Source organism: Bos indicus, chromosome 10 (assembly GCF_029378745.1).
Source record: "Bos indicus isolate NIAB-ARS_2022 breed Sahiwal x Tharparkar chromosome 10, NIAB-ARS_B.indTharparkar_mat_pri_1.0, whole genome shotgun sequence".
Classification (NCBI taxonomy): Eukaryota; Metazoa; Chordata; class Mammalia; order Artiodactyla; family Bovidae; genus Bos; species Bos indicus.
Genome location: NC_091769.1, coordinates 21,959,346 through 21,985,391, shown reverse-complemented (window position 1 = coordinate 21,985,391; position 26,046 = coordinate 21,959,346). Strand labels below are relative to the sequence as shown.

At 40.7% G+C, this 26,046-nt stretch overlaps 2 protein-coding genes across 2 annotated transcripts; both read left to right on the top strand.

The window, feature by feature from the left end:
• Nucleotides 1–4,905: 4,905 nt before the first annotated feature.
• LOC109564206 (olfactory receptor 6E1-like) lies at nt 4,906–8,925 on the top strand. The gene is made up of 2 exons (XM_019967750.2): nt 4,906–5,572; nt 7,715–8,925. The coding sequence occupies exon 2, from the start codon at nt 7,755–7,757 to the stop codon at nt 8,727–8,729; it is 975 nt and encodes a 324-aa protein (XP_019823309.2). The 5' UTR covers nt 4,906–5,572; nt 7,715–7,754; the 3' UTR covers nt 8,730–8,925.
• A 12,676-nt stretch (nt 8,926–21,601) lies between these two features.
• Nucleotides 21,602–22,674, top strand: LOC109564205 (olfactory receptor 6E1-like). Its single transcript, XM_019967749.2, has one exon. The coding sequence runs from the start codon at nt 21,697–21,699 to the stop codon at nt 22,672–22,674; it is 978 nt and encodes a 325-aa protein (XP_019823308.2). The 5' UTR covers nt 21,602–21,696.
• The last annotated feature ends 3,372 nt before the right edge of the window (nt 22,675–26,046 follow it).

The following is a 26,046-nucleotide window of genomic DNA, read 5'->3' as shown; positions in this document are numbered from 1 at the left end:
GCCTGTGCTCTAAAGCCTGGGAACCGCAACTACGGAGCTAGCACACCTCAGCTACTGAAGCCCATGCACCCTGGAGCCTGTGCTCTGCAACAAGAAAAGTTACCGAAATGAGAAGCCTACACATCACAAGAGCGTAGCCCCTGCTTCCTGCAGCTAAAGAAAAGCCCATGCAGCACTGAAGACCCAGCACAGTCAAAATAAATAAATGAATGATTTTTTTAAAAAAGGAATGGAATCCTGATAAATCCTACAACTTGGAGGAAGCTTGAAGACATTACACTAACTGAACTAAGTACAACATAAATGGGAATGTGTTGTATGAGTCCACTTACTTGAAGGATGGTGCTGGTAGTTTAGTCACTAAGTCGTGTCCTACTCTTCCAACCCCATGGACTGTAACCCACCAGGCTCCTCTGTCCATGGAATTTACCAGGCAAGAATACCGGAGTGGGTTGCCATTTCCTTCTCCAGGGGATCTTCCTGACCCAGGGATTGAACCCGTTCTACACTCTAGGCAGATTCTTTATCCCTGAGCCACCAGGAAAGCCATTATATGAGGTATAGAGTAATCAAAATCATGGAGACAGAAAGTAGAATGGTGGTTAACAGGGGCTGAAGGTGGGGGTAGGAATGGAGAGCTATTATTTAATGGATACAGAATTTCAGTTTGGGATGATAAACAAGTTCAGGAGATGGGTAATGGTGGTGACTGCACAACAATGTGAATATACTTGATGCCAACAAACTGTACATTTTAAAGTGGCTAAAATGGGAAAGTTTATATTATTATGTATTTTTCCACAATAAGAAAAGTACAGATTCCAGATCACAAACAAAACTACATTACCTTTGACTCCTCTTTCTCTTATATTCCACAACCAATCTGTTCATTCATTCAAAATATGTATCAAATCCAGCACTACTTACCACCACCACTATCATCTTTCTCCATATCATCTTCCCCTTCCTGGAGGATATCCATCCACTTCTTACCACCCGAATCCTACCCCCAGGGCAGGGTTAGCAAACTCAGGTAAGGGAGAGGTGGACTTACAGACTTGACAGATGAAGCCAACAACACACACCCTTTCTCTTTGAAGATTTTCTGCTTGAAACAGGCCTTATATGGAGGAAGGAACACATTTTAACTTTAAATGAAGTTCACATTTTAACAATTATATCGGATCAGACAATTTGATAATCCCATTCTTTGAACAAATGGTGAATGAAGGACTTCTAAAATTATATGTATACCCAGAAAATTTGCATAACTGTCCTGAATTTCATCAAACGTCAAGGAAGAAATAACTACATGAACAGGTTTAAATGGACATTCAGGAAGGGGGTAGAGAATGCAAATTACAAATAAATGATTATTTTCCATAATACACAAAGATAAACAACTCAATTGATAAATGATCTAAAAAGGATATACATAGATATTTCACAGAGAAACAGACACAAAGAGCCAATAAATAAATGAAAACATGTTCAACCATACTAATAATTAGTACAACTCAAATTAAAATAACAACCCTTTTTATGATAAAGTATTTTTAATTTTCTAAAGTAATAATGATATTATGTTTTTATTTTAAAGAGTAATAGTGTTTTAATTCTGAAATATTTACAGATGAAATGATATAATGTCTTGGATTTATTCCACCATAATATGGAAAGCAGATGGCAGTCTATTGAAATAAGAATAAGAAGCCGTGACTTGGTTTTTGTTGAATCTAGGTGATGACTACATGGAAATTTGTTATACAATTTGTCTATTTTTGTATGTGCTTGAAATTTCCATATTAAAAAATTAACATAAAAAGATAATGGAAAACTTAAGAGGTCATGCGTATATGACCTTGGGGAGTACTTATGACAAAGCAGCAAGAAAAAGTGTGTAAGATGTTGCACATGCAGAATCTGGTAGGGACTGGGTACTGAAGAGATAAAACGTTGGGAGAGAAAAAATTAAACATAAACAAAGGAGATCCCCAGGTATTGAATCCAAGTAATTAAAATGATGTTATCACAGAAATAGGACAGTAAGGCAGAAAAGCTGGCTGAAGAGGAAGTACTAGTTGGCTTTGACACTTCTATTGTGGGCACTGCAAACCTGAGCCATTGCCTGTTGACTGGGAAAAGGAACTCTTCACAACAGTTTCCAATGCCATTGGAATTGTCCAAATATCTGTCTCTCATTCTCATTGTTTAGTTTACAGCAAAGAAAGCTGTCCTGAAATCAGATTGTCATAAAACCGAGAAGAAAATTATTAATATTTATAAGCTTGTCACGACTTGTACAGTTATGTCTCTATATTCAAACCCAGGCTTTCCTGGTGGCTTAAGAATCCACCTGCAGTGAAAGAGACATGGGTTCGATCCCTGGGGTGGGAATATCCCCCAGAGAAGGAAATGGCAACCCATGCCAGTATTCTTGCCTGGAGAATTCCATGGGTAGATGAGCCTGGCCAGCTACAGTCCATGGAGTCGCAAGAGTTGGACATGACTTTGTTATTAAACCACCACCATTCAAACCCAGGAAGTAGCAAACACTACTCTCTATAAGTTTGTATAAGAATCATTAATGATATCAACTAAGTTCAGGGTTTATAGTACAAGAGATTCAAAACAGATTTGTCAGCAGAATGTAAAAGACCAAAAGTTATAGAAGTATGATATCTATAAATGGTGCATCGTGCATTGAGTTCCCCATCATGACACCTCAAGAACAAAGCCTAAAAAGGCTAGAAGAGAACTGTATTAGTTATCTATTGAAGAGTCACATAATATCCCAAAACTTAGCTCCTTAAAACAACAGGCATTTATTAGCTCACAGTTTCTGAGTTAGGAATCTGAACAAGGATTGACTATGTACTTCTGGCTCCAGATATCTCCCAAGGCTGTAACCCAGATATAGGCTGGGGCAGCAGTCATCTGAACACTTTTCTGGAAGCGAATCTGCTCCCATGTTCACTCCTGTGGCTGCTCATTGGCCTCGAGCACTAACTGGTTACTGGCTACAGAAAGCAGTTTAAAGACCTGTGGGCTTCTCTGCAGGACAGCTCACAATGTGGCAGTTGGCTTCCCTCAGAGCAAGCAACAGACCAAGAGACTCATGTAAGATGGAAACCACCATCTCCTTGTCACATTCTCAAAAATGGCATCTCATCCCTTTTACTACATTCTGTTTATTAGAAGGCAGTCACTAGGTGCAGCAGCACAGAAGGGATTACACAAGGACATGAATACCAGGAGGTGGGGAGGTCACGTCTCTGCTTAAAACCTTCCAATAGCTTCCACTTGCATTTGGAATGAAATCTATCCTCCTTACCAGGTATGCTATACAAAGCTCTACAAATTTTGAACCCAGCACGAGTCTCCAGCCAAATATCAATTCAGTGTCACCCTCTTCCTGATTTACTGGCCTTCTCACTTTAAGTCAAAAATACCACCTCTTTGCCATATCATGGCCTTGACATATCTTCTCTTTGCCTGGGACTCAACCAACCAGCCATCTGGTCAAGCCCTCCTCTGCATTCAAGTCTGAGCTGCAATCACAATTCCTCATGCATATCTTTTCTGTCTATCCATCTAAGGCAGAGGCAAGTCTCACTTATTTTCTCTCCTAAACCACCCAGTTCTATGCCTTCGTAGCCCTCACAGTGTCTTGTTATTACAAAGTTACTCTCATGTGTTTTTCCCTTTGAATTTTAGTATGACAAAAACACTAATTTTTTTCTCTGTTCACAACCTGAGAGCTGCAGGGCTCAGAAAGCAGTGTGCTTTCTCATACGGCCAGAGGAAGAATACAAGCTCTATGAGCTGATCCCAGGAGATGCAACCAGTGTATGCCATGTACACTCCTTAAATTCAGCTGTCCAGTTATCTAGGCCTCCTTCTTATAGGTTCGTGGTGGAGCCATGACTCGTACCAGGAGTAAGATGACTACACAAGCAGTTCATATGAAGTGATCCGGTGTTTAGGGAGTGGGTTGCTGGCTCTTCACTCTTGGGGAAGAATATTCCCTGTAGTTATTCTTCCCTAGTCAGAATAACTCACTAATCCATTTAAAACAGACAACTGAAAGCCAGTCATTCATTTGCCTCTTCAAACACATCATTGGCTTCTAAAATCATACCACTTCCTGCAGTCAAGTTACATCAGCCAGTTTCATCCAGTCTGGGAAATAGTGTGGTGACCAAAGAGAGAAAGTGGGATTCCAAAGTAGATTTAACTGGAACGGCCCAAGAATGAAGACAAAGACAATTTCAAAACCCTTATACCAAGATTCCCCCAATGGACAGTAAACTTGAGGGGGACCTGGGATCATCTCTGTTTCATTCACCACTCATAGTCATCCTCAGTACATAGTATAGAACCTAGCACATAGTAGGTGCTCAATAAACATTTGTTGAATGACTGATTAAAGGTTCTTCACCCCCACACACACACTCCAGCTTATCCTTCAGATTTCAACTTTATATAACTCCATCAGGAATATATTCCCTTATCCTTCAGTCTGATTCAGGATCTCCTATGAGCTGTTCTTCAAAACACTTTTCACAATAATAATACTTGTGTGTTTAATCTCTATCTTCCCCACAAGACTCTGCCTGTCTCTGGCATCTAGAGTTAAACTAATCTTGCAGTAACTCAACTAAAATTCACTGAATGTTCTAATAACTGTTTCTTTGTTACAAATAAACATCATTAGATGTTTCTGAGCTTCTCTGTCAGAACAAAGTAAACTTTAAATCCCAAAATTGAAGAAAGTAAGAGGTAAGGGAACTTTCAAGTCCCTATTAACACTGATGATAATGAATCTCCAGGGAAACACAACTCCACCCTGCAAAAGAAGTATGTGAAAAAAAAAAAAAATAGAAGAAGCATGTGAACCTCTAGATTGATTAAGTTTGAGCTGTGGAACTGCTGTATCTCTGAGTTTCCATGGAAACCAAACAGAACCCCCAGTGTCAAAGCCTGAAGCCAGTTCCACAGAGACAAGGAATCTGCCATGATTAGTTTACCCCAGAATCCTCTATGGACACTATACTCCTGAAAGGACCAGAAAACTCTTAAGCCCAACTGAAGATGAGTCATATGAGTCTGCATCAACTGATGTCTGTTTCTGCCTTAGTACAGGAAGGATGGAAGAACCATTAAGTAGGAAGTGTTCTGGCCATGACATGTCAGGAGCACTAGGAGCTTCCTGATAAACTGGTGATATTCTGGGGACTATCGAAGGATGGTTCATTTCTGAGGATATCTGAGGATACATTGATGGCAAGAGAGTCAGAGAATGTTTAAGGGAAATTGGTTGTAAGAAAATATGGATATTTGCTGACATCTGCATGTACTGTCTACAAGAAAACAGGACCTGCTTATTCCATGATCTGCAGACCATGTTACAGCTTTGGCACGTCCTTCACTTCATATCTCTGGTGAGCCCCCAAGAAGCGTACTCCTCAGGCAACACTGCAGAGTCAGGAGTTTCCTGTGAAAATCAGGAGTCTCCCCTCATCAGAACTGCCTTGAAGACAACTGAGCATCTCACCTAGTATCTACTGAGGTAATCTACGTTGGTGCGATTTTTGGTGTGGGGAAGGGGAACCTGATTTCTCTGGATGCTCTGGCTGGAAGCCTGCCATCTGTTTTCAGGTGTCCACTGGCGGGCTGTGGCACAGCTCACTTCTTTGATTTTTTGCATCGTTAGTATCCTGACTCAGGAACAGCCGATGGCTCACAGAATCATTAAGACTTTTTTTTCACACTCTTCATGGGCAGCCATTTATTTCCCATTTGTCTCAAACTGTTCTACCCAACTCTTAGTCCAAATGGGCTCATTGTGCTGGTTTCTTTTATGACTTTGAATTTAAGTTATTTTACAATCAATAATAACATAATAAAGAGACAGAACAAAAATCACCCAGCATCCTCCCATCCTATTGGGGCAATTATGCTCATTTTCCTGTGTTCTCATCCAATTCTTCTCCATATAGATACATATTTTACACAGCTATACTGGCAATGGCACCCCACTCCAGTACTCTTGCCTGGAAAATCCCACCCCACTCCAGTACTCTTGCCTGGAAAATCCCATGGACAGAGGAGCCTGGTAGGCCACAGTTCATGAGGTCGCTAAGAGTCAGACATGACTGAGTGACTTCACTTTGACTTTTCACTTTCATGCATTGGAGAAGGAAATGGCAACCCACTCCAGTGTTCTTGCCTGCAGAATCCCAGGGACGGGGGAGCCTGGTGGGCTGCTGTCTATGGGGTGGCACAGAGTCGGACACGACTGAAGTGAGTTAGCACCAGCACCAGCATACTGCACTGCATTACCGTTTCTCTGAGGCAGGCATATCACATTAGTTCCTGCTCCTGTCTCAGATACAGTGTGCTTTTCCCCACAGAAGCTTGCCTTTACCTGTCATTTCTATAAACAATGGCGAGAATGCCTACTTCTTCATCCAGAACCAGAAAGACACTGTTGAACAATGTAAAAACTAGAAAAAAAAAAATCTTTTAGAAAAGACCAGGAAAACAAAGACATATTCTCTAAAACTGAAATTGAACCAAAAAATTCTAAATACGAGCATTTATCATTATTGTTAATATTACTTAGCAATTTATCCCAAAGAAATAAGCATCATGCCTAATCTACAAATGCATGTTCTCTCCTCTGATATAACAATTTCATAGCACATGAATCCCTCAAACAATATCAGCCAATAATATCTAAGAAAGGATTTGTAATAGCATAACAATAATTTGTTGAACTGATATGTGGGAAGCAAGGATGTTGAAAATAATAATCTGTGTGCATGACCATCCAAATCCATACACTGTAAAAAATAGAAAAGTACAATAGAAATAAATGAATATATTAATAGCAGTTGTCTCTGTAGGACTATTGGTGATTCTTTTCATTTTCTGTATATCTTAAAGTGTTCATGATGACCTGATAATATTTTTATATTTTAAAACTTTTTGTTTAAATACACATTGCCTGAAATCCAGTATGTTTTCTCCAATTTTATTGTTACTTATCCTTAATTATCCTGCAAGAATATCAGCCAGAAAGGGAGAAATAAAAATAGCTAGCATTGTGTGACTGCATGGTCCATGGGCAACCTTGCGTTAGGTGTTGAGTATACATTACTAATTTAAATTCTGGGGAACTTTTCTCTTGTGAACTGTGACATATTCATATTCCCATTGATGAAGCAGAGTTTCATGAGGTTAGAGAACTGGCCCCAGACAGATTAGTAAATGTTGAAACTCAGGTGCACACACTCAGGTGCACACACAGAGTCTCTAACTGAAATCTCTGTGTAACAAGTTCTAGAGTAAATTTTCCATCAGTGTTTTTGATAAAGGTCTGTGATCAATGGTTACAGGATTTGTAGAGAAAATATTTTACTTTATTTGAGAGACCACTTAAAACATTTGGACAAATATAGGAAAAGACATCATCTGATCAAGAAGAAATAAAGGGACACACACCTTCTAACATAAATAAGAAAAACAGAAAAAGAATTGATAAAGGCAAAACTTTCCCCAAAGAATACCAGACAATTGAATCAAAGTATGCGATTTGATGCTAACTCAGTGCAGGATCTGGACAACCAGCCTGATGAGGGAGGAAAAGGGACCTGCAAGTTGAAGAAATAAAGGATTCCTTCAGCTCAAAATCCCTCTTTCCTTTCAGTTCCAAGTGTCCTCAGATCCCCAGAACATCACAACTCTTGATGCTGCACACCGATGATTGGGCATTCCCAGCAGAGGCCAGAGGAGCCACAGGGAACCACACCACTGTCACCGAGTTCATCCTGCTGGGGCTCTCAGAGGCCTGTGAGCTGCAGATGCTCCTCTTTCTGGGGCTCCTCCTGACCTACCTGCTCACTCTACTGGGGAACCTCCTCATCGTGGTCCTCACCCTCATGGACAGGCGCCTCCACACACCCATGTACTACTTCCTCCGCAACTTTGCCGTCCTAGAGATCTGGTTCACCTCGGTCATCTTCCCCAAAATGCTGACCAACATCCTGACTGGAAACAGGACCATCTCCCTGGAAGGCTGTTTCCTACAAAGTTTTCTCTATTTCTTCCTGGGCACCACAGAGTTCTTCCTACTGGCAGTGATGTCCTTTGACAGGTATGTGGCCATATGTAACCCCTTGCGTTATGTCACCATCATGAGCAAAAGGGTCTGTGTCCAGCTAGTTCTTTCTTCATGGATCACAGGGTTCCTTCTCAACATCATTCCAGGTTTCCTCACAATTCAGCAGCCCTTCTGTGGTCCCAATATCATTGATCATTTCTTCTGTGACAACTTTCCACTCCTGGAACTCATATGTGCAGATACAAGTCTGATGGAAATTCTAAGTTTCATCCTGGCCAACGTCAGCCTCCTGGGCACTCTGTCTGTGACGGCTACCTGCTATGGCCACATCCTCCACACCATCCTGCACATCCCCTCAGCCAAGGAGAGGCAGAAAGCCTTCTCAACCTGTTCCTCCCACATCACTGTTGTCTCTCTCTTCTATGGCAGCTGCATATTCATGTATGTCCGGTCGGGCAAGGGAGGCCAGGGGGAGGACAGGAACAAGGTGGTGGCCTTGCTCAACACCGTGGTGACCCCAGTGCTCAATCCCTTCATCTACACCCTCAGGAACAAACAGGTGAAGCAGGTGTTTAGGGAGCAGCTGAACAAGCTCTTCTAATAAACCTGTGGATCCAAGAGGCTGCACATAAGATCCCCACTCAAGCTCAGGCCTCTGCAACAGATGGAGGCTTTCTCATCCACAAAAAGCTTAATGACATGTTTCTGGGGCGCCAGTCACTGTGCAACTCAGCATCAACTCATAAGCTCTGTGGCCCCTCAAGGCAATTTTATTAATTGTCATATTTGTATATTTCGCTTCATTCCATCTATATGCCTGGCTTTCCAGCAGAATACAAATTCTTTGATGAGAGGTACTGGCTCTGTAATTCACCATAAGCCTCAAAAACCAATCTGCTGTGATAGACCATATAAATACTCAGAAAGTACTTTCAGATTGATTTTGTGTTTCTGTTTCTCCAACAACTTCAAGGGAGAGGAGAACACTGTTAACACTGTCCTCATCTGTCACAGTAACATATCCATAAGAATTCAAAAAATAAGGTTAGTTGTTTATTACCCTGCATATAAGCTAATACTAAACTCTTTGTTTAGTATTAAAACTCATAGATATTCATCATTCCTATTCCAAGTAACCTGGTTGGTTACTTCCCCTGAGCCCCGGTTTTCTCAACTGTAAAATGAGGATCCGTTTCAAAGCATTATGATAAAAGTCAAATGAGATACTCTATGCAAGAATCTTAAATAGTGACTGGCACATAATAAGTCTCACTAAACGTTAGTTTCTTTCATTTGTATCTCATCCTACCTTCCCTCTCTTCCTTTTAAATTTCACACTTGTTGTTAACAAAACTTTTCTGTCTGGAATACTATAAATTTTATATTCAGAATATCCTATTTATCTTATACAAACTTAAATACAGTATTAATTGAAATTTGTTACTAAGATATTCATTATTTTCATGAAAAAGAAAATTAAGTCATATTGGTAAATAATCAAATATTAACTAAATAATGAGATCAATTCACATGTTAACTTATCCCAAAATAATTATTACATGAATGCCATGTCCAAGGAAATGCACATTTCAGTGGATAACACTTAATTTATGCTTTCAAAGAATTTGAAATCTAATAAGGAAGATAGAAACAACAGAAATGACTATATTTCAGGGTAAAAAATGATCTTTATAAGAAAATACCGTGGGTAACTCTTCAGTAACAAATAGGAAAACCTATAGAAAATGGACGAATCCCTAGAGAATGAGAATTTTCAAAAATGTAAAAAGAAATAGAAAACTTAACTGACCCAATTACCATAGAAAGATTTCAAGAAAGGATTACATAGCTACTATGAATTAAAACCTATGTTTTCAATAACAAAAACAGCTCTTCTACAACTGGCTAATAAGTACATGAAAAGATGTGCAGCATCACCAAACATTCAGTTCAGTTGAGTCGCTCAGTAGTGTCTGACTCTTTACGACCCCATGAATCACAGCATGCCAGGCCTCCCTGTCCATCACCAACTCCCAGAGTTCACTCAGACTCACATCCATCAAGTCAGTGATGCCATCCAGCCATCTCATCCTCTGTTGTTCCCTTTTCCTCCTGCCACCAATCCCCCTCACCATCAGAGTCTTTTCCAATGAGTCAACTCTGGGCATGAGGTGGACAAGGTACTGGAGTTTCAGCCTCAGCATCATTCCTTCCAAAGAACACCCAGGACTGATCTCCTTCAGAATGGACTGGTTGGATCTCCTTGCAGTCCAAGGGACTCTCAAGAGTCTTCTCCAACACCACAGTTCAAAAGCATCAATTCTTCAGCGCTCAGCTTTCTTCATAGTCCAACTCTCACATCCATACATGACCACTGGAAAAAACATAGCCTTGACTAGACGGACCTTTGTCAGCAAAGTAATGTCTCTGCTTTTCAATATGCTATCTAGGTTGGTCATAACTTTTCTTCCAAGGAGTAAGAGTCTTTTAATTTCATGGCTGCAGTCACCATCTGCAGTGATTTTGGAGCCCAGAAAAATAAAGTCTGACACTGTTTCCACTGTTTCCCCATCTACTTCCCATGAAGTGATGGGACCAGATGCCATGATCTTCATTTTCTGAATGTTGAGCTTTAAGCCAACTTTTTCACTCTCCTCTTTCACTTTCATCAAGAGGCTTTTGAGTTCCTCTTCACTTTCTGCCATAAGGGTGGTGTTATCTGCATATCTGAGGTTATTGATATTTCTCCCGGCTATCTTGATTCCAGTTTGTCCTTCTTCTAGCCCAGTGTTTCCCATGATGTACTCTGCATATAAGTTAAATAAACAGGGTGACAATATACAGCCTTGATGTACTCCTTTTCCTATTTGGAACCAGTCTGTTGTTCCATGTCCAGTTCTAACTGTTGCTTCCTGACCTGTATATAGGTTTCTCAAGAGGCAGGTCAGGTGGTCTGGTATTCCCATCTCTTTCAGAATTTTCCAGTTTATTGTCATCCACACAGTCAAAGGCTTTGGCATAGTCATTAGGGAAATGCAAATTAAAATCACAATGAAATATTATTTTATAGCCATAAGATGGATATTATTTTTTAAAATTTTCTTGAACAGATTATACCAAGTTTTGGCAAGCATATGGATAGATTAGAATTCTGGTGCATTGCTGATGAGAGTATAAAATGATTCAGCCACTGTGGAAAACATTATGGCACTTCCTAAATAATGTAAACATAGATTTAGTGTATCATCCAGCAATCTCACTTCTAGATATAAACCCAAAAGAATTGACAGTAAGGACTTGAACACATATTTTTACATCTGTGTTCATAGCAGCACTATTCACAACAGCCAAAAAGGTAAAAACAACTCAAATGTCCATGGACAAATGAATGGATAAACAAAATGTGGTACGTACATACATTGGAATAGTATTCTGCCTTAAAAAGAGATGGAATTCTGATAAATTAAATGCTACAACATGTAGGAAACTTGAAGACATATGCTAAGTGAAATAAGCAAGACATAAGAGGACAAATACAGTCAGATTCCACAATATGAGGTATAGAGTGAGCAAAAAAAAATCATACAGACAGAATGTAGAATGGGGGTTACCAGGAAGTGTGGGTAGGAATGGAGCGTTATTATTTGATGAATATAAAATTTCAGCTTGGGATGATGAAAAAGTTCTGGACATGGATAATGGTGATGATCTCACAACAATGTGAATGTACTTGACACCACCAAACAGTACACTTTAGAATGGTTAAAATGAGAAATTTTATATTATTATGTATTTTGCCCAATAAGAAAAGTACAGATTCCAGGTCAAAAACAAAACTGCATTACTTTGACTTCCTCCCTTTCTCTTATTTCTCAGTCAATCCATCAGCAAATTCTGGGGATTATACATTCAAAATATGTACTAATCCACCATTTCTTACCACCACCACTACCATCTTTGTCCATATAACCTTCCCCTTCCTCTAGGAAATCCATCCCTACCTGCCACACCAATCCCATGCCCATACCTCTGGAGGAGGACAGGGTTAGCAAACTCAGGTGAGGGGGAGGTGGCCTTGCATAGTTAACACAGAGGAAGCCAAAACAACACACCCTTTCTCTCTGAAGATTTCCTGCCTGAAACAGGACTTATGCATCGATAGAAATACAATTTACTTTAAATGAAGTTCAAAACTTTAACAATTACATAGGACCAGACAATTAATAATCCCATTCTTTGAACAAATGGTGAATGAAGGACTTCTAAAAGTATACATATGCCCATCATCGCAGCACTGCTTATAATAGCCAGGACATGGAAGCAACCTAGATGTCCACCAGCAGATGAATGGAGAAGAAAGCTGTGGTACATATACACAATGGAGTATTACTCAGCCATTAAAAAGAATGCATTTGAATCAATTCTAATGAGGTGGATGAAACTGGAGCCTATTATACAGAGTGAAGTAAGCCAGAAAGAAAAACACCAATACAGTATACTAACACATATACATGGAATTTAGAAAGATGATAACGATAACTCTGTATGGGAGACAGCAAGAGACACAGATGTATAGAACAGTCTTTTGGACTCTGTGGGAAAGGGCAATGGTGGGATGATTTGGGAGAATGGCATTGAAACATGTATAATATATGTGAAACGAATTGCCAGTCCAGGTTCGATGCATGATACAGGATGCTCAGGACTGGCACACTGGGATGACCCAGAGGGATGGGATGGGGAGGGAGGTGAGAGGGGGGTTCAGGATGGGGAACACGTGTACACCCGTGGCAGATTCATGTTGATGTATGGCAAAACCAATACAATATTATAAAGTAATTAGCCTCCAATTAAGATAAATAAATTTATATTTAAAAAAGTAAAAATTATAAAATTATACACATGCCCAGAAACTTTGCACCACTGTTCTGAATTTCATACAAGCTCAAGGAAGAAATAACTTCATGAAGAGGTTTAAATGAATTTTCAGGAAGGATGTAGATGGAAGAATGTAAATTACAAATAAAGAATTATTTTCTATAATATGCAAAGATAAATAACCCAACAGATAATTGAGATAAGTATATACATAGACACTGACAGTAAAGTAAACTCAAAGGACCAAGAGAAGTGAAAAGATGCTCAACCATATTAATGGTCATTGTTGCTGTTTAGTCCCTAAGTCTTGTCCAGCTGTTTTCCGACCCCAAGTACCCTACCCCACCAGGCTCCTCCTCTCCATGGGATTTCCCAGTCAAGAATACTGGAATCAGTTGCCATTTCCTTCTCCCAGGAATCTTCCAGACTAAGGGACTGATCTCACATCTCCAATATTGCCAAGAGGATTCCTTACCCCTGAGCCACCATCTAGTCAAGGTTATGGTTTTTCCAGTGGTCATGTATGGATGTGAGAGTTGGACGGTGAAGAAAGCTGAGTGCACAACAATTGATGCTTTTGAACTGTGGTGTTGAAAAAGACTCTTGAGAGTACCTTGGACTGAAAGGAGATCCAACCAGTCCATCCTAAAGGAGATCTGTCCTGGGTGTTCATTGGAAGGACTGATGTTGAAGCTGAAACTCCAATACTTTGGCCACCTCATGCGAAGAGCTGACTTATTTGAAAATACCCTGATGCTGGGAAAGATTGAGGGCAGGAGGAGAAGGGGATGACAGAGGACGAGATGGTTGGATGGCATCACCGACTCAATGGACACAAGTTGGGGTAAACTCCAGGAGTTGGTGATGGACAAGGAGGCCGGGCATTCTGCGGTTCATGGGGTTGCAAACAGTCGGACACAACTGAGTGACTGAACTGAACTGAACTGAACTGAGCCACCAGGGAAGCCCTTGTACTAATGGTCAAGATAACTCAAGGTAAAATAATAACTCTTTTGATGGTAAAATATTTTAGACACCTAATCCAATCCCAAAGAAGGGCAATGGTAAAGAATGTTCAAACTACCACAGAATTGCACTCATTTCACATGCTACCAAGGTAATGCTCAAAATCCTTTAAGCTCGGCTTCAACCATATGTGAACTAGAAATTCCAGATGTACTATCTGGATTTAGAAAAAGCAGAGGAACCAGAGATCAAATTGCCAACACCTGTTTGATCATAGAAAAAGCAAGAGAATTCTAGAAAAACATCTATTTCTGCTTCATTGCCTACGTAAAAGCCTTTGACTGTGTGGATCACAAACTATGGAAAAGTCTTAAAGAGATGGGAATACCAGATCACCTTATCTACCTTCTGAGAATCCTGTATGCAAGTCAAGAAGTAACAGTTAGAACTGGACATGGAATAGTCAGTTAATTAGTTCAGTCATGTCCGACTCTTTGCAACCTCCATGGACTGCAGCATGCCAGGCTTCCCTGTCCATCACCAACTCCCAGAGCTTGCTCAAACTCATGTTCATAGAGTCGGTGATACCATCCAACCATCTCATCCTCTGTCATCCTATTCTCCTCCTGCCTTCAATCTCGCCCAGCATTAGGGTATTGTCTAATGAGTTAGTTCTTTGTATCAAGTGGCCAAAATATTGGAGCTTCAACTTCAGCATTAGTCTTTCTAATGAATATTCAGGATTGATTTCCTTTAGGATTGCCTGGTTTGATCACTTTGCAGTGCAAGGGACTCTGAAGAGTCTTCTCCAACACCACAGTTCAAAAGCATCAATTCTTCAGTGCTCAGCTTTCCTTATGGTCCGACTCTCACATCCATACATGACTACTGCAAAAACCAAAGCTTTGACTCTATGGACCTTTGTTGCCAAATAATGTCTCTGCTTTTTAATACGTTGCCTAGGTTTGTCAAAAGTTTTCTTTCAAGAGCAAGTGTCTTTCAGTTTCATGGCTGCAGTCACCATCTGCAGTGATTTTGGAGCCCAAGAACATAAACTCTGTCACTGTATCCATTGTTTCCCTACCTATTTGCCATGAAGTGATGGGACTGGATGCCATCATCTTTGTGTTTCAGATGTTGAGTTTTAAGCCAGCTTTTTCACTCTCCTATTTCACTTTCATCAAGAGGCTCTTAAGTTCCTCTTCACTTTCTGCCATAAGGGTAATGTCATCTGCATATCTGAGGATACTGATACTTCTCCCAGCAATCTTGATTCCAGCTTGTGCTTCTTCCAGCCCAGCGTTTCATATGATGTACTCTGAATATAAACTAAATAAGCATGGTGACAATATACAGCCTTGACATATTTGACATGGAACAACCAGGGAAGTAAAGTAAGTTGTATTCCTTGGAGAGACTGGTACTGCCATACTTGACATGCATTCTAATCTGATTCGACAATACTTTTTCAGGCTTTCCTGGTCGCTCAGATGGTCAAGAATCCTCCTGCAACACAGCAGACCTGGGTTCAGTCCCTGGGTTGGGAAGATCCCCTGGAGAAGGGAATGGCTTCTCACTCCAGTATTCTGGCCTGGAGAATTCCATGGACTGTAAAGTCCATGAGATTGCAAATAGTCGGACACAAAGAGCAACATTCACACCTCATACACAAAGTATCATCTATGCACTGTACATCATGTGACATGTGAGGCTGGATGAAGCAAATTGGAATAAAGATTGCCAGGAGAAATATCAACACCTTCAGATATGCAGATGACACCACCCTTATGGCAGAAAGTGAAGAGGATTTAAAGAACCTCTTGATGAAGATGAAAGAGGACAGTAAAAAAGCTGGCTTAAAACTCAACATTCGGGCTTCCCTAGTGGCTCAGTGATAAAGAAGCTGCCTGTCAATGCAGCAGACATGGGTTCAGTCCCTGGTGCAGGAAGATCCCACATGCTGCAGAGCCACTGGGCCCGTGTCCCACAGTTACTGAAGCCCGAGAGACCAAGAGTCTCTTGCAAGATAGAACCACAGTCTCTTTGTAACATTCTCATGCATATTCCCCAACAAGAGAAGCCACTTCAGTAAGAAGCCTATGCACCACAGCCCCTGCTTGCTGCAACTACTAAAAAGCCCAAACAGTAACAGAGACCCAAAAATAAATAAATAAATATTAAACATTAAAAAAAAAACCTCAACATTCAAAATACAAGATCATGGCATTTGGTCCCATTACTTACTGGCAAATGTATGGGCATGGGGGGAATGGAAACAGTGACTGCAAATGGTGACTGCAGCCATAAAATTAAAAGAAACTTACTCCTTGGAAGAAAAGCTATGACAAATCTAAACATACTAAAAAGCAAAGACATCAATTTGCCCACAAAGATCCATCCAGTCAAAGCTATGGTTTTTGTAGTAGTCATATACAGATGTGAGAGTTGGATCATAAAGAAGGCTGAGAGCTGAAGAACTGATGCTTTCAAATTGTAGTGCTGGAGAAAACTCTTGAGAGTCTCTTGGACAGAAAGATCAAACCAGTCAATCCTAAAGGAAATCAATCCTGAATACCAGTCCTGGAAGGACTCATTCTGAAGCTGGAATTTCAATACTTGGGTCACCTGATGCAAAGAGCTGAGTCATTGGAAAAGACCTGGATGCTAGAAAAGATTGAGGACATGAGGAGAAGTGAACGGCAGACAATGAGATGGTTAGATGGCATCAACTCAATGGACATGAGTTTGAGCAAACTCTGGGAGATAGTGAGGGACAGGGAACCCTGGGTGCTGTAGTCCATGGATCACAGAGTCAGACATGACTGGTGAATGAACAACAACAATGCATTGAGTGCTCCATCAGGACACCTACGGAATAAAGACCAGACTCTCAATGAGAACTGTATTAGCCTCTGGCTCCAGAGATCTCATAAGGCTGTAACCAAGGTACAGGCCGAATGCTTGTCTAAGGGAGGATCTGCTCCCATGTTCACTACGATGGCTGTTCATTGTCATTAAATCCTTGCTGTCTATTGGCTGGAGACATGAGTCCCTTGCCATGTGGGCTTCTCTACTGGACAGCTAATAATATGGCTTCCTTCAGAGCAAGTAAGAGAGCAAGAAAGGACATGCAAGATGGAACCACAGTCTCTTTGTAACATTCTCAAAAATGACATCTCATCCCTTTCACTGTATTCCATTCGTTAGAAGACTATCACTAGGTACAGCCACACACAAGGGGAGGGGATAACACATGGACAGGAATATCAGGAGATGGGTCATCGGGGCCACCTTAGAAGCTATCACAGGCACTATGTCAAATCGATCTGTGACACCAAGGACATAGGCTATATCATGTCTAACTGAAAATTATGAAAGTTCTGGTCAACCAGACGAGCTACACAGTTTCTACAAGCACATCTCAGCAGACGCCACCAGTGTGTGCCACGCACACTTCTTAACCTCAGCTATCCAGTCACATGAGCCTACTTCTTATAAGTTATTGATTAGTCATGACTCTTTATCAGGAATAAGGTGACTACACATGCAGTTTATATGAGGTGACCAGGTGTTTAGAAAGTGAGTTGGTAGCCATCTGACTACATTAAGGATAGCCAGACTCTCAGGAAAGATAACCCTAGTCAGATTAACCCACTCATGCACTGAGAGAACTGAAAGCCTGTCATTCATTTGCCTTTTCCAACATATCATTGGCTCCTACTCATACCATTTCTGACAGTCATGTTACATGAGCCAGTTTTCTCCAGTCCACAGAATAGTTTGGTGACCAAAGAAAGTGGGATTACAAAGTAGTTATAGCTTGAATGGCCCAAGGACCAAGACAAACACAATTTCAATATCCTTTTACAAAGATTCACATAATAGAGAGGACGCTCAACGGGGACTGGACACCATCTCTGTTTTGTTCACCACTCATAGTCATCTTCAGTACACAGTATAGAGTCTAGTACACAGTAGGTAAGTAGGTACTCAAGAAACATTTATTGAATGAATGATTAATTAATTAAAGGTCCTACACCTCCACACACACTCCAATTTATTCTTAAGGTCTCAAATTGATAGAGATGGAAATACCACAACACCTTACATGCCTCCTGAGAAACCTGTATATAAGTCAAGAAGCAATAGTTAGAACTGGACATGGAACAACGGATTGGTTAAAAATTGGGAAAGAAGTACATGAAGAGTGTATATTGTCACCCTGCTTATTTAACTTTTATGCACAGTATATCATGAGAAATGCCAGGCTGATGAAGGAAAAGCTGGAATCAAGATTGCCAGGAGAAATATCAAGAACCACAGATATGCAGGTGACACCACCCTTATGGCAGAAAGCAAAGAGGAACTTCACAGCCTCTTGATGAAAGTGAAAGAGGAGAGTGAAAAGGCTGGCTTAAAATGCAACATTCAAAAAACAAAGATCATGGCATCCAGTCGCATCACTTCATGGCAAATAGATGGGGGAACAAAGAAAACAGTGACAGACTATTTTCTTGGACTAAAAAATCACTGCGGATGGTGACTGCAGCCATGAAATTAAAAGACGCTTGCTGCTTAGAAGAAAAGCTATGACAAATCTAGACAACGTATTAAAAAGCAGAGACATCACTTTGCCCACAAAGATCCATAGAGTCAAAGCTATGGTTTTTGCAGTAGTCATGTACAGATGTGAGAGTTGGATCATAAGGAAGGCTGAGCACCAAAGAACTGATGCTTTCAAACTGTAGTGCTGGAGAAAACTCTTGAGAGTCCCTTGGACAGCAAGGAAATCAACCCTGAATTATCATTGGAAGGACTGATGCTGAAGCTGAAGCTCCAATACTCTGGCCACCTGATGCAAAGAGTTGACTCATTGGAAAAGACCTTGGTACTAGGAAAGATTGAAGGCAAGAGGAGAAGGGGACAACAAAGGATGAAATGGTTGGATGGCATCATCGACTCAATGGACTTGAGTTTGAACAAACTGGGGCGGAGGGGTTGGTGAAGGACATGCAAGCCTGGGTGCTGCAGTCCATGGATCACAAAGAGTCAGACACGACTGGCGACTGAACAACAACAACTTTATGTAACTCGATCAGGAATACCTTTCATCATCCTTCAGTCTGATTCAGGATATCCTCTGAGCTCTTTTTCAGATGCTATCACAATAGTAATTAATATTTATCTGATTATTTCATCTCTGTCTTCCCCACAAGATACTGCCTATCTGTGGCATCTAGAGCCATACTTATCACACAAAAGCACATCACAAAACTTTTTGAATTAACTGTGTTTTTAAATGAACTTTTTATTAACTGTGTTTCTTTGTTACAGTTAAAATTCATTAGAGTTTTCGCAGCTTCTCAGTCAAAACAAAGTAAACTTTAAATCCCAAAATTGAACAAAGTAAGAGGTAAGGGACCTTCTTATGTCCTATTACCTCTGACGATAATGAATCTCCAGGGAAGCAGAGCTCCAACCAGTAAGAGAATAACATGAATCTCTAGATTGGTTAAGTTTGAGCTCTGCACCTTCTGTATCTCTGAGCTTCTAAGGAGACTAAACAGAATCCCAGGCAGTCCAAGACAGAGTCTGCCACGATTATTTTACCCCAGAACTCTCTATGGACACCATACTCCTGGAAGGGCCAGAAACTTCTTAAGCCCAACTGAAGATGAGTTAAACTAATCAGCATCTAATTATGTCTGTCTCTGCTTTACTATATGAGGGATGGAAGAATAATTAGATAGGTTTTCATATCCATTTCCCCAGGAAAGTGGTCCGTGACATGGTGATGGATCAGAAAAATAGAAGCTTCCTGAGAAACTGGTGAAGTTCTGGGGAATATCCAGAGATTGTTACTTTCTGAGGACAACTGAGAATATGTGGATGGTGAGAGTCAGAGAATATTTCTTAAGAGAGATTGGCTGTTGGAAAATATGGATATTTGCAGACACATGCGTGTACTGTGTACAAGAGAATAGGACCTGCTTGTTCCATGACCTGCAGACCATGTTTCAGCTCTGGAGTGTCCTTCACTTCGTATCTCTGGTGAGCCCCCAAGAAGTGTACTCCTCAGGCAACACTGCAGAGTTGGGAGTTTCCTGTGAAAACCAGGAGTCTCCCCATCATGAGAACTGCCTGGAAGACAACTGAGCATTTCACCTAGCATCTACTGAGGTAATCTACGTTGGTGCAATTTTTGGTGTGGGGAAGTGGACCCTGATTCCCCTGGATGCTCTGGCTGGAAGCCTGACATCTGTTTTCAGGTGTCCACTGGCGGGCTGTGGCAGAGCTCACTTCTCTGACTTTTTGCATCGTTCTCAGTATCCTGATCAAGAACAGCTGATGGCTCACAGAATCATTATGGCTTTCCTTCACTCTATTCACGGACAGCCATTTATTTCCCCTTTGTCTCTCTCGAAATTTTTACCCAACTCTTAGTCCATATGGACTCATTGTGCTGGCTTCTTTTCTGATTTTGAATTTAAGTTACTTTATAAGCGATAATAAAAATAATAAAGAGACAGAAGAAAAATCACCTGCCATCCTCCCATCCTATTATGGCAATTATGCTCATTTTCCTGTGTTCTCATCCAATTCTTCTCCATATAAATACATATTTTACACAGCTATACTGAACTGTGTTATCATTTCTCTGAGGCAGGCTTATCACATTAGTTTCTGCTCCTGTCTCAGAAAGAGTCAGCTCTTCTTCACAGAAGCTTGCCTTTACCTGTTATTTCTATAAAGGACAACCGATGGCAAGAATGCCTACTTCTTTCTCCAGATCTCTAAGTGAGTGAAGCCACTCAGTCATGTCCAACTCTTTGTGATCCCATGCACTGTAGCGTACTAGGCTCCTCCATCCGCAGGATTTTCTAGGCAAGAATGCTGGAGTGAGTTGCCATTTCCTTCTCCAGGGGATCTTCCCAACCCAGGGATCAAACCCAGGTCTCCTGCATTGTAGGCAGATGCTTTACCGTCTGAGCCACCAGGGAAGTTGGTTAAGACACTGCTACATAATGTAAGAACTAGAAAAAAATTATTCAAAACAAAGACATATTCTCTAAAATTGAAATTGAACCAATGTACGATTCTAAATATGAGCATTTATCATTATTATTCTTCATTACAATTACTTAGGAATTTATCACAAAGAAGTAACCGTGATGCCTAATTTTCAAATACATGTTTTATTCCCACTGAAGAAGCAGAGTTTGGTGAAATTAGAGAACTGGCCCCAGACAAGTTAGTAAATGATGGAGCTCAGGTACAAACACGAAGTCTAACTCAAATGCCTCTGTAACAAGTTCTAGAGGAAATTTTCCATTAGTGTTTTTGATAAAGGCCTGTGACCAATGGATACAGGATTTGCAGAGAAAATATTTTACTTTATTTGAGAGACCACTTAAAACATTTGGACAAATATGGGGGGGAAAAACCCATCGTCTGATCAAGATTTAAAGGAACAAACAATTCCTAACAGACACAAGAAAAATGGAAAAAGAATTGGTAAAGGCAAAACTTTCCCCAAAGAATACCAGACAATTGAATCGAAGTATGTGACTTGATGCTAACTCAGTGAGGGACCTGGACAACTGGCCCGACGAGGGAGGCAAAGGGACCTGCAAGTTGAAGAAATAAAGGATTCCTTCAGCTCAAAATCCCTCTTTCCTTTCAGTTCCAAGTGTCCTCAGATCCCCAGAACATCACGACTCTTGATGCAGCACACCGCTGATTGGGCATTCCCAGCAGAGGCCAGAGGAGCCACGGGGAACCACACCACTGTCACCGAGTTCATCCTGCTGGGGCTCTCAGAGGCCTGTGAGCTGCAGATGCTCCTCTTCCTGGGGCTCCTCCTGACCTACCTGCTCACTCTACTGGGGAACCTCCTCATCGTGGTCCTCACCCTCATGGACAGGCGCCTCCACACGCCCATGTACTACTTCCTCCGCAACTTTGCCGTCCTAGAGATCTGGTTCACCTCGGTCATCTTCCCCAAGATGCTGACCAACATCCTGACTGGAAACAGGACCATCTCCCTGGAAGGCTGTTTCCTACAGTGTTTCCTCTATTTCTTCCTGGGCACCACAGAGTTCTTCCTACTGGCAGTGATGTCCTTTGACAGGTATGTGGCCATATGTAACCCCTTGCGTTATGTCACCATCATGAGCAAAAGGGTCTGTGTCCAGTTAGTTCTTTCTTCATGGGTCACAGGATTCTTTATCATCATCATTCCAACTTTCCTCACATTTCAGCAGCCATTCTGTGGTCCCAATATCATTGATCATTTCTTCTGTGACAGCTTTCCACTCCTGGAACTCGTATGTGCAGACACAAGTCTGATCGAGCTTCTAGGTTTCATCCTGGCCAACGTCAGCCTCCTGGGCACTCTGTCCATGATGGCTGCCTGCTATGGCCACATCCTCCACACCATCCTGCGCCTCCCCGCAGCCAAGGAGAGGTGGAAAGCCTTCTCAACCTGTTCCTCCCACATCACTGTTGTCTCTCTCTTCTATGGCAGCTGCATCTTCATGTATGTCCGGTCAGGCAAGAGCGGCCAGGGGGAGGACAGGAACAAGGTGGTGGCCTTGCTCAACACCGTGGTGACCCCAGTGTTCAATCCCTTCATCTACACCCTGAGGAACAAACCAGTGAAGCAGGTGTTTTACAAGCAAATTAACAAGCTCCTCTCATAAACAGGAGCTGGATCTGAGAGGGTGGAGAAAGTTGGCTCCTTTCCTGAACCTCTCCAAATACTGCTGCTTCCCGATTTCCATGAACCATTTCCTCTCAGCCAATTTCTTAGCAAATGCTATAATCTACAGTGGTTTCTTACTGGCTCATGCAATCTTGTCAGAGAGTACAAAAAACTCAGTGTACCACAACTGTGTCTGGTATGTCTTTCTGATCCTAGAATGTATCTCAGTGGTTTTTTTGGTTTCTTTGTTGTCAGGTTTTGGTTTTGGTTTTGGTTGCACTAGGTCTTCGCTGCTGCACACAGGCTTTCTCCAGTTGCACTAAGCAGGAGCTACTCTAGTTGTGGTGGTCAGACCTCTCGTTATGGTGGCTTCTCCTATTGCAGAGCTCTAAGGTGTCTGGGCTCAGTAGTTAAAGTCCATAGGCTTAGTTGCCCAGTGGCATGTGAAATCTTCCCGGACCAGGGGTAGAATCCATATTCCCTGCATTGGCAGGCAGATTCTTAACCACTGGACTACAAGGGAAGTCCTGCTGTCATGTTTGTTTGTATGTTTCATTTTGTTTGCCCATGCCACATGGCTTGTGGAATCTTACCTAGCTCCTTGACTAGGGGTTGAATGCAGGCCCTCAGCAGTGAAAATGCAGAGTCCTTAACAACTGGACTGCCCTGAGTTTCTTAATCCGGCCTCATTTCAAATTACAATTTAACATACCTTCTTCACTAAAACCTTTAAAAACCAATGAAGATATTCTCAATGAGAATATATTTATTGTAAACTTCAGAATTAGTATGTGTCCAGAAAAATTAATGAGGTGGAATAGCCAAGAAATATTGAACAAAAAAAGCGTCAGGTATTAAAACACTAACTTAAGAACAAACAAATAGAACAGTGGAATTGGATAGTCTAGAAAAATGATGCAGATTAGACATAAAGATCTAATAGATGATTAGGGTAGACTTTCTAGGAAATTCCCTGGTGGTCCACTGGTTAGGACTACAAGCTTCCATTGCAGGAGGCATGAATTTGATCCCTGGGTAGGAAAGAAAACCAAAATCCAGCAAGCCACATGGGGAGGCCAAGAAAATAATAACAATAAAACAAAGTAGACTTTCTAATCTATAAAAAAGAGAGAGTCCAGTGGATAAATAATGCCAAGACTATTGGCTAACCACAATAGAAGACTGTTGTCTTTAAAAAAGATTGGGGTCTAGTACATTACTGGGGAAAGGTTAGAGCAGAAGATCAATTTAAAAGTGATACATGAAACTGTAATCAGAAATCTTCCAGCAAACAAAAGCCCAGGTCCAGATGGCTTCACAGCTGAATTCTACCAAAAATTAAGAGAAGAGCTAACACCTATCCTACTCAAACTCTTCCAGAAAATTGCAGAGGAAGGTAAACTTCCAAACTCATTCTATGAGGCCACCATCACCCTAATACCAAAACCTGACAAAGATCCCACCAAAAAAGAAAACTACAGGCCAATATCACTGTTGGACATAGATGCAAAAATCCTTAACAAAATTCTAGCAATCAGAATCCAACAACACATTAAAAAGATCATACACCATGACCAAGTGGGCTTTATCCCAGGGATGCAAGGATTCTTCAATATCCACAAATCAATCAATGTAATACACCACATTAACAAATTGAAAAATAAAAACCATATGACTATCTCAATAGATGAAGAGAAAGCCTTTGACAAAATTCAACATCCATTTATGATAAAAAGTCTCCAGAAAGCAGGAATAGAAGGAACATACCTCAACATAATAAAAGCTATATATGACAAACCCACAGCGAACATAATCCTCAATGGTGAAAAATTGAAAGCATTTCCTCTAAAGTCAGGAACAAGACAAGGGTGCCCACTTTCACCATTGCTGTTCAACATAGTTTTGGAAGTTTTGGCCACAGCAATCAGAGCAGAAAAAGAAATAAAAGGAATCCAAATTGGAAAAGAAGAAGTAAAACTCTCACTGTTTGCAGATGACATGATCCTCTACATAGAAAACCCTAAAGAATCCACCAGAAAATTACTAGAACTAATCAATGAATATAGAAAAGTTGCAGGATATAAAATCAACACACAGAAATCCCTTGCATTCCTATACACTAATAATGAGAAAATAGAAAGAGAAATTAAGGAAACAATTCCATTCACCATTGCAACGAAAAGAATAAAATACTTAGGAATATATCTACCTAAAGAAACTAAAGACCTAGATATATAAAACTATAAAATACTGGTGAAAGAAATCAAAGAGGACACTAATAGATGGAGAAATATACCATGTTCATGGATTAGAAGAATCAATATAGTGAAAATGAGTATACTGCCCAAAGTAATTTATAGATTCAATGCAATCCCTATCAAGCTACCAACGGTATTCTTCACAGAGCTAGAACAAATAATCTCACAATTTGTATGGAAATACAAAAAACCTCGAATAGCCAAAGCGATCTTGAGAAAGAAGAATGGAACTGGAGGAATCAACCTGCCTGACTTCAGGCTCTACTACAAAGCCACAGTCATCAAGACAGTATGGTACTAGCACAAAGACAGAAATATAGATCAATGGAACAAAATAGAAAGCCCAGAGATAAATTCACACACCTAGGGGCACCTTATTTTTGACAAAGGAGGTAAGAATATATGATGGATTAAAGACAATCTCTTTAACAAGTGGTGCTGGGAAAACCGGTCAACCACTTGTAAAAGAATGAAACTAGAACACTTTCTAACACCATACACAAAAATAAACTCAAAATGGATTAAAGATCTAAACCTAAGACCAGAAACTATAAAACTCCTAGAGGAAAACATAGGCAAAACACTCTCCGACATACATCACAGCAGGATCCTCTATGACCCACCTCCCAGAATATTGGAAATAAAAGCAAAAATAAACAAATGGGACCTAATTAAACTTAAAAGCTTCTGCACAACAAAGGGAACTATAAGCAAGGTGAAAAGACAGCCTTCAGAATGGGAGAAAATAATAGCAAATGAAGCAACTGACAAACAACTAATCTCGAAAATATACAAGCAACTCCTACAGCTCAATTCCAGAAAAATAAATGACCCAATCAAAAAATGGGCCAAAGAACTAAATAGACATTTCTCCAAAGAAGACATACAGATGGCTAACAAACACATGAAAAGATGCTCAACATCACTCATTACCAGAAAAATGCAAATCAAAACCACTATGAGGTACCATTTCACACCAGTCAGAATGGCTGCAATCCAAAAGTCTACAAGCAAAAAATGCTAGAGATGGTGTGGAGAAAAGGGAACCCTCTTACGCTGTTGGTGGGAATGCAAACTAGTACAGCCACTATGGAGAACAGTGTGGAGATTCC

What these genes read in the sequence shown, in the direction of transcription:
- LOC109564205 (XM_019967749.2), top strand. Translation starts at nt 21,697, where the DNA reads ATGCAGCACACCGCTGATTGGGCATTCCCAGCAGAGGCCAGAGGAGCC.
- LOC109564206 (XM_019967750.2), top strand. Translation starts at nt 7,755, where the DNA reads ATGCTGCACACCGATGATTGGGCATTCCCAGCAGAGGCCAGAGGAGCC.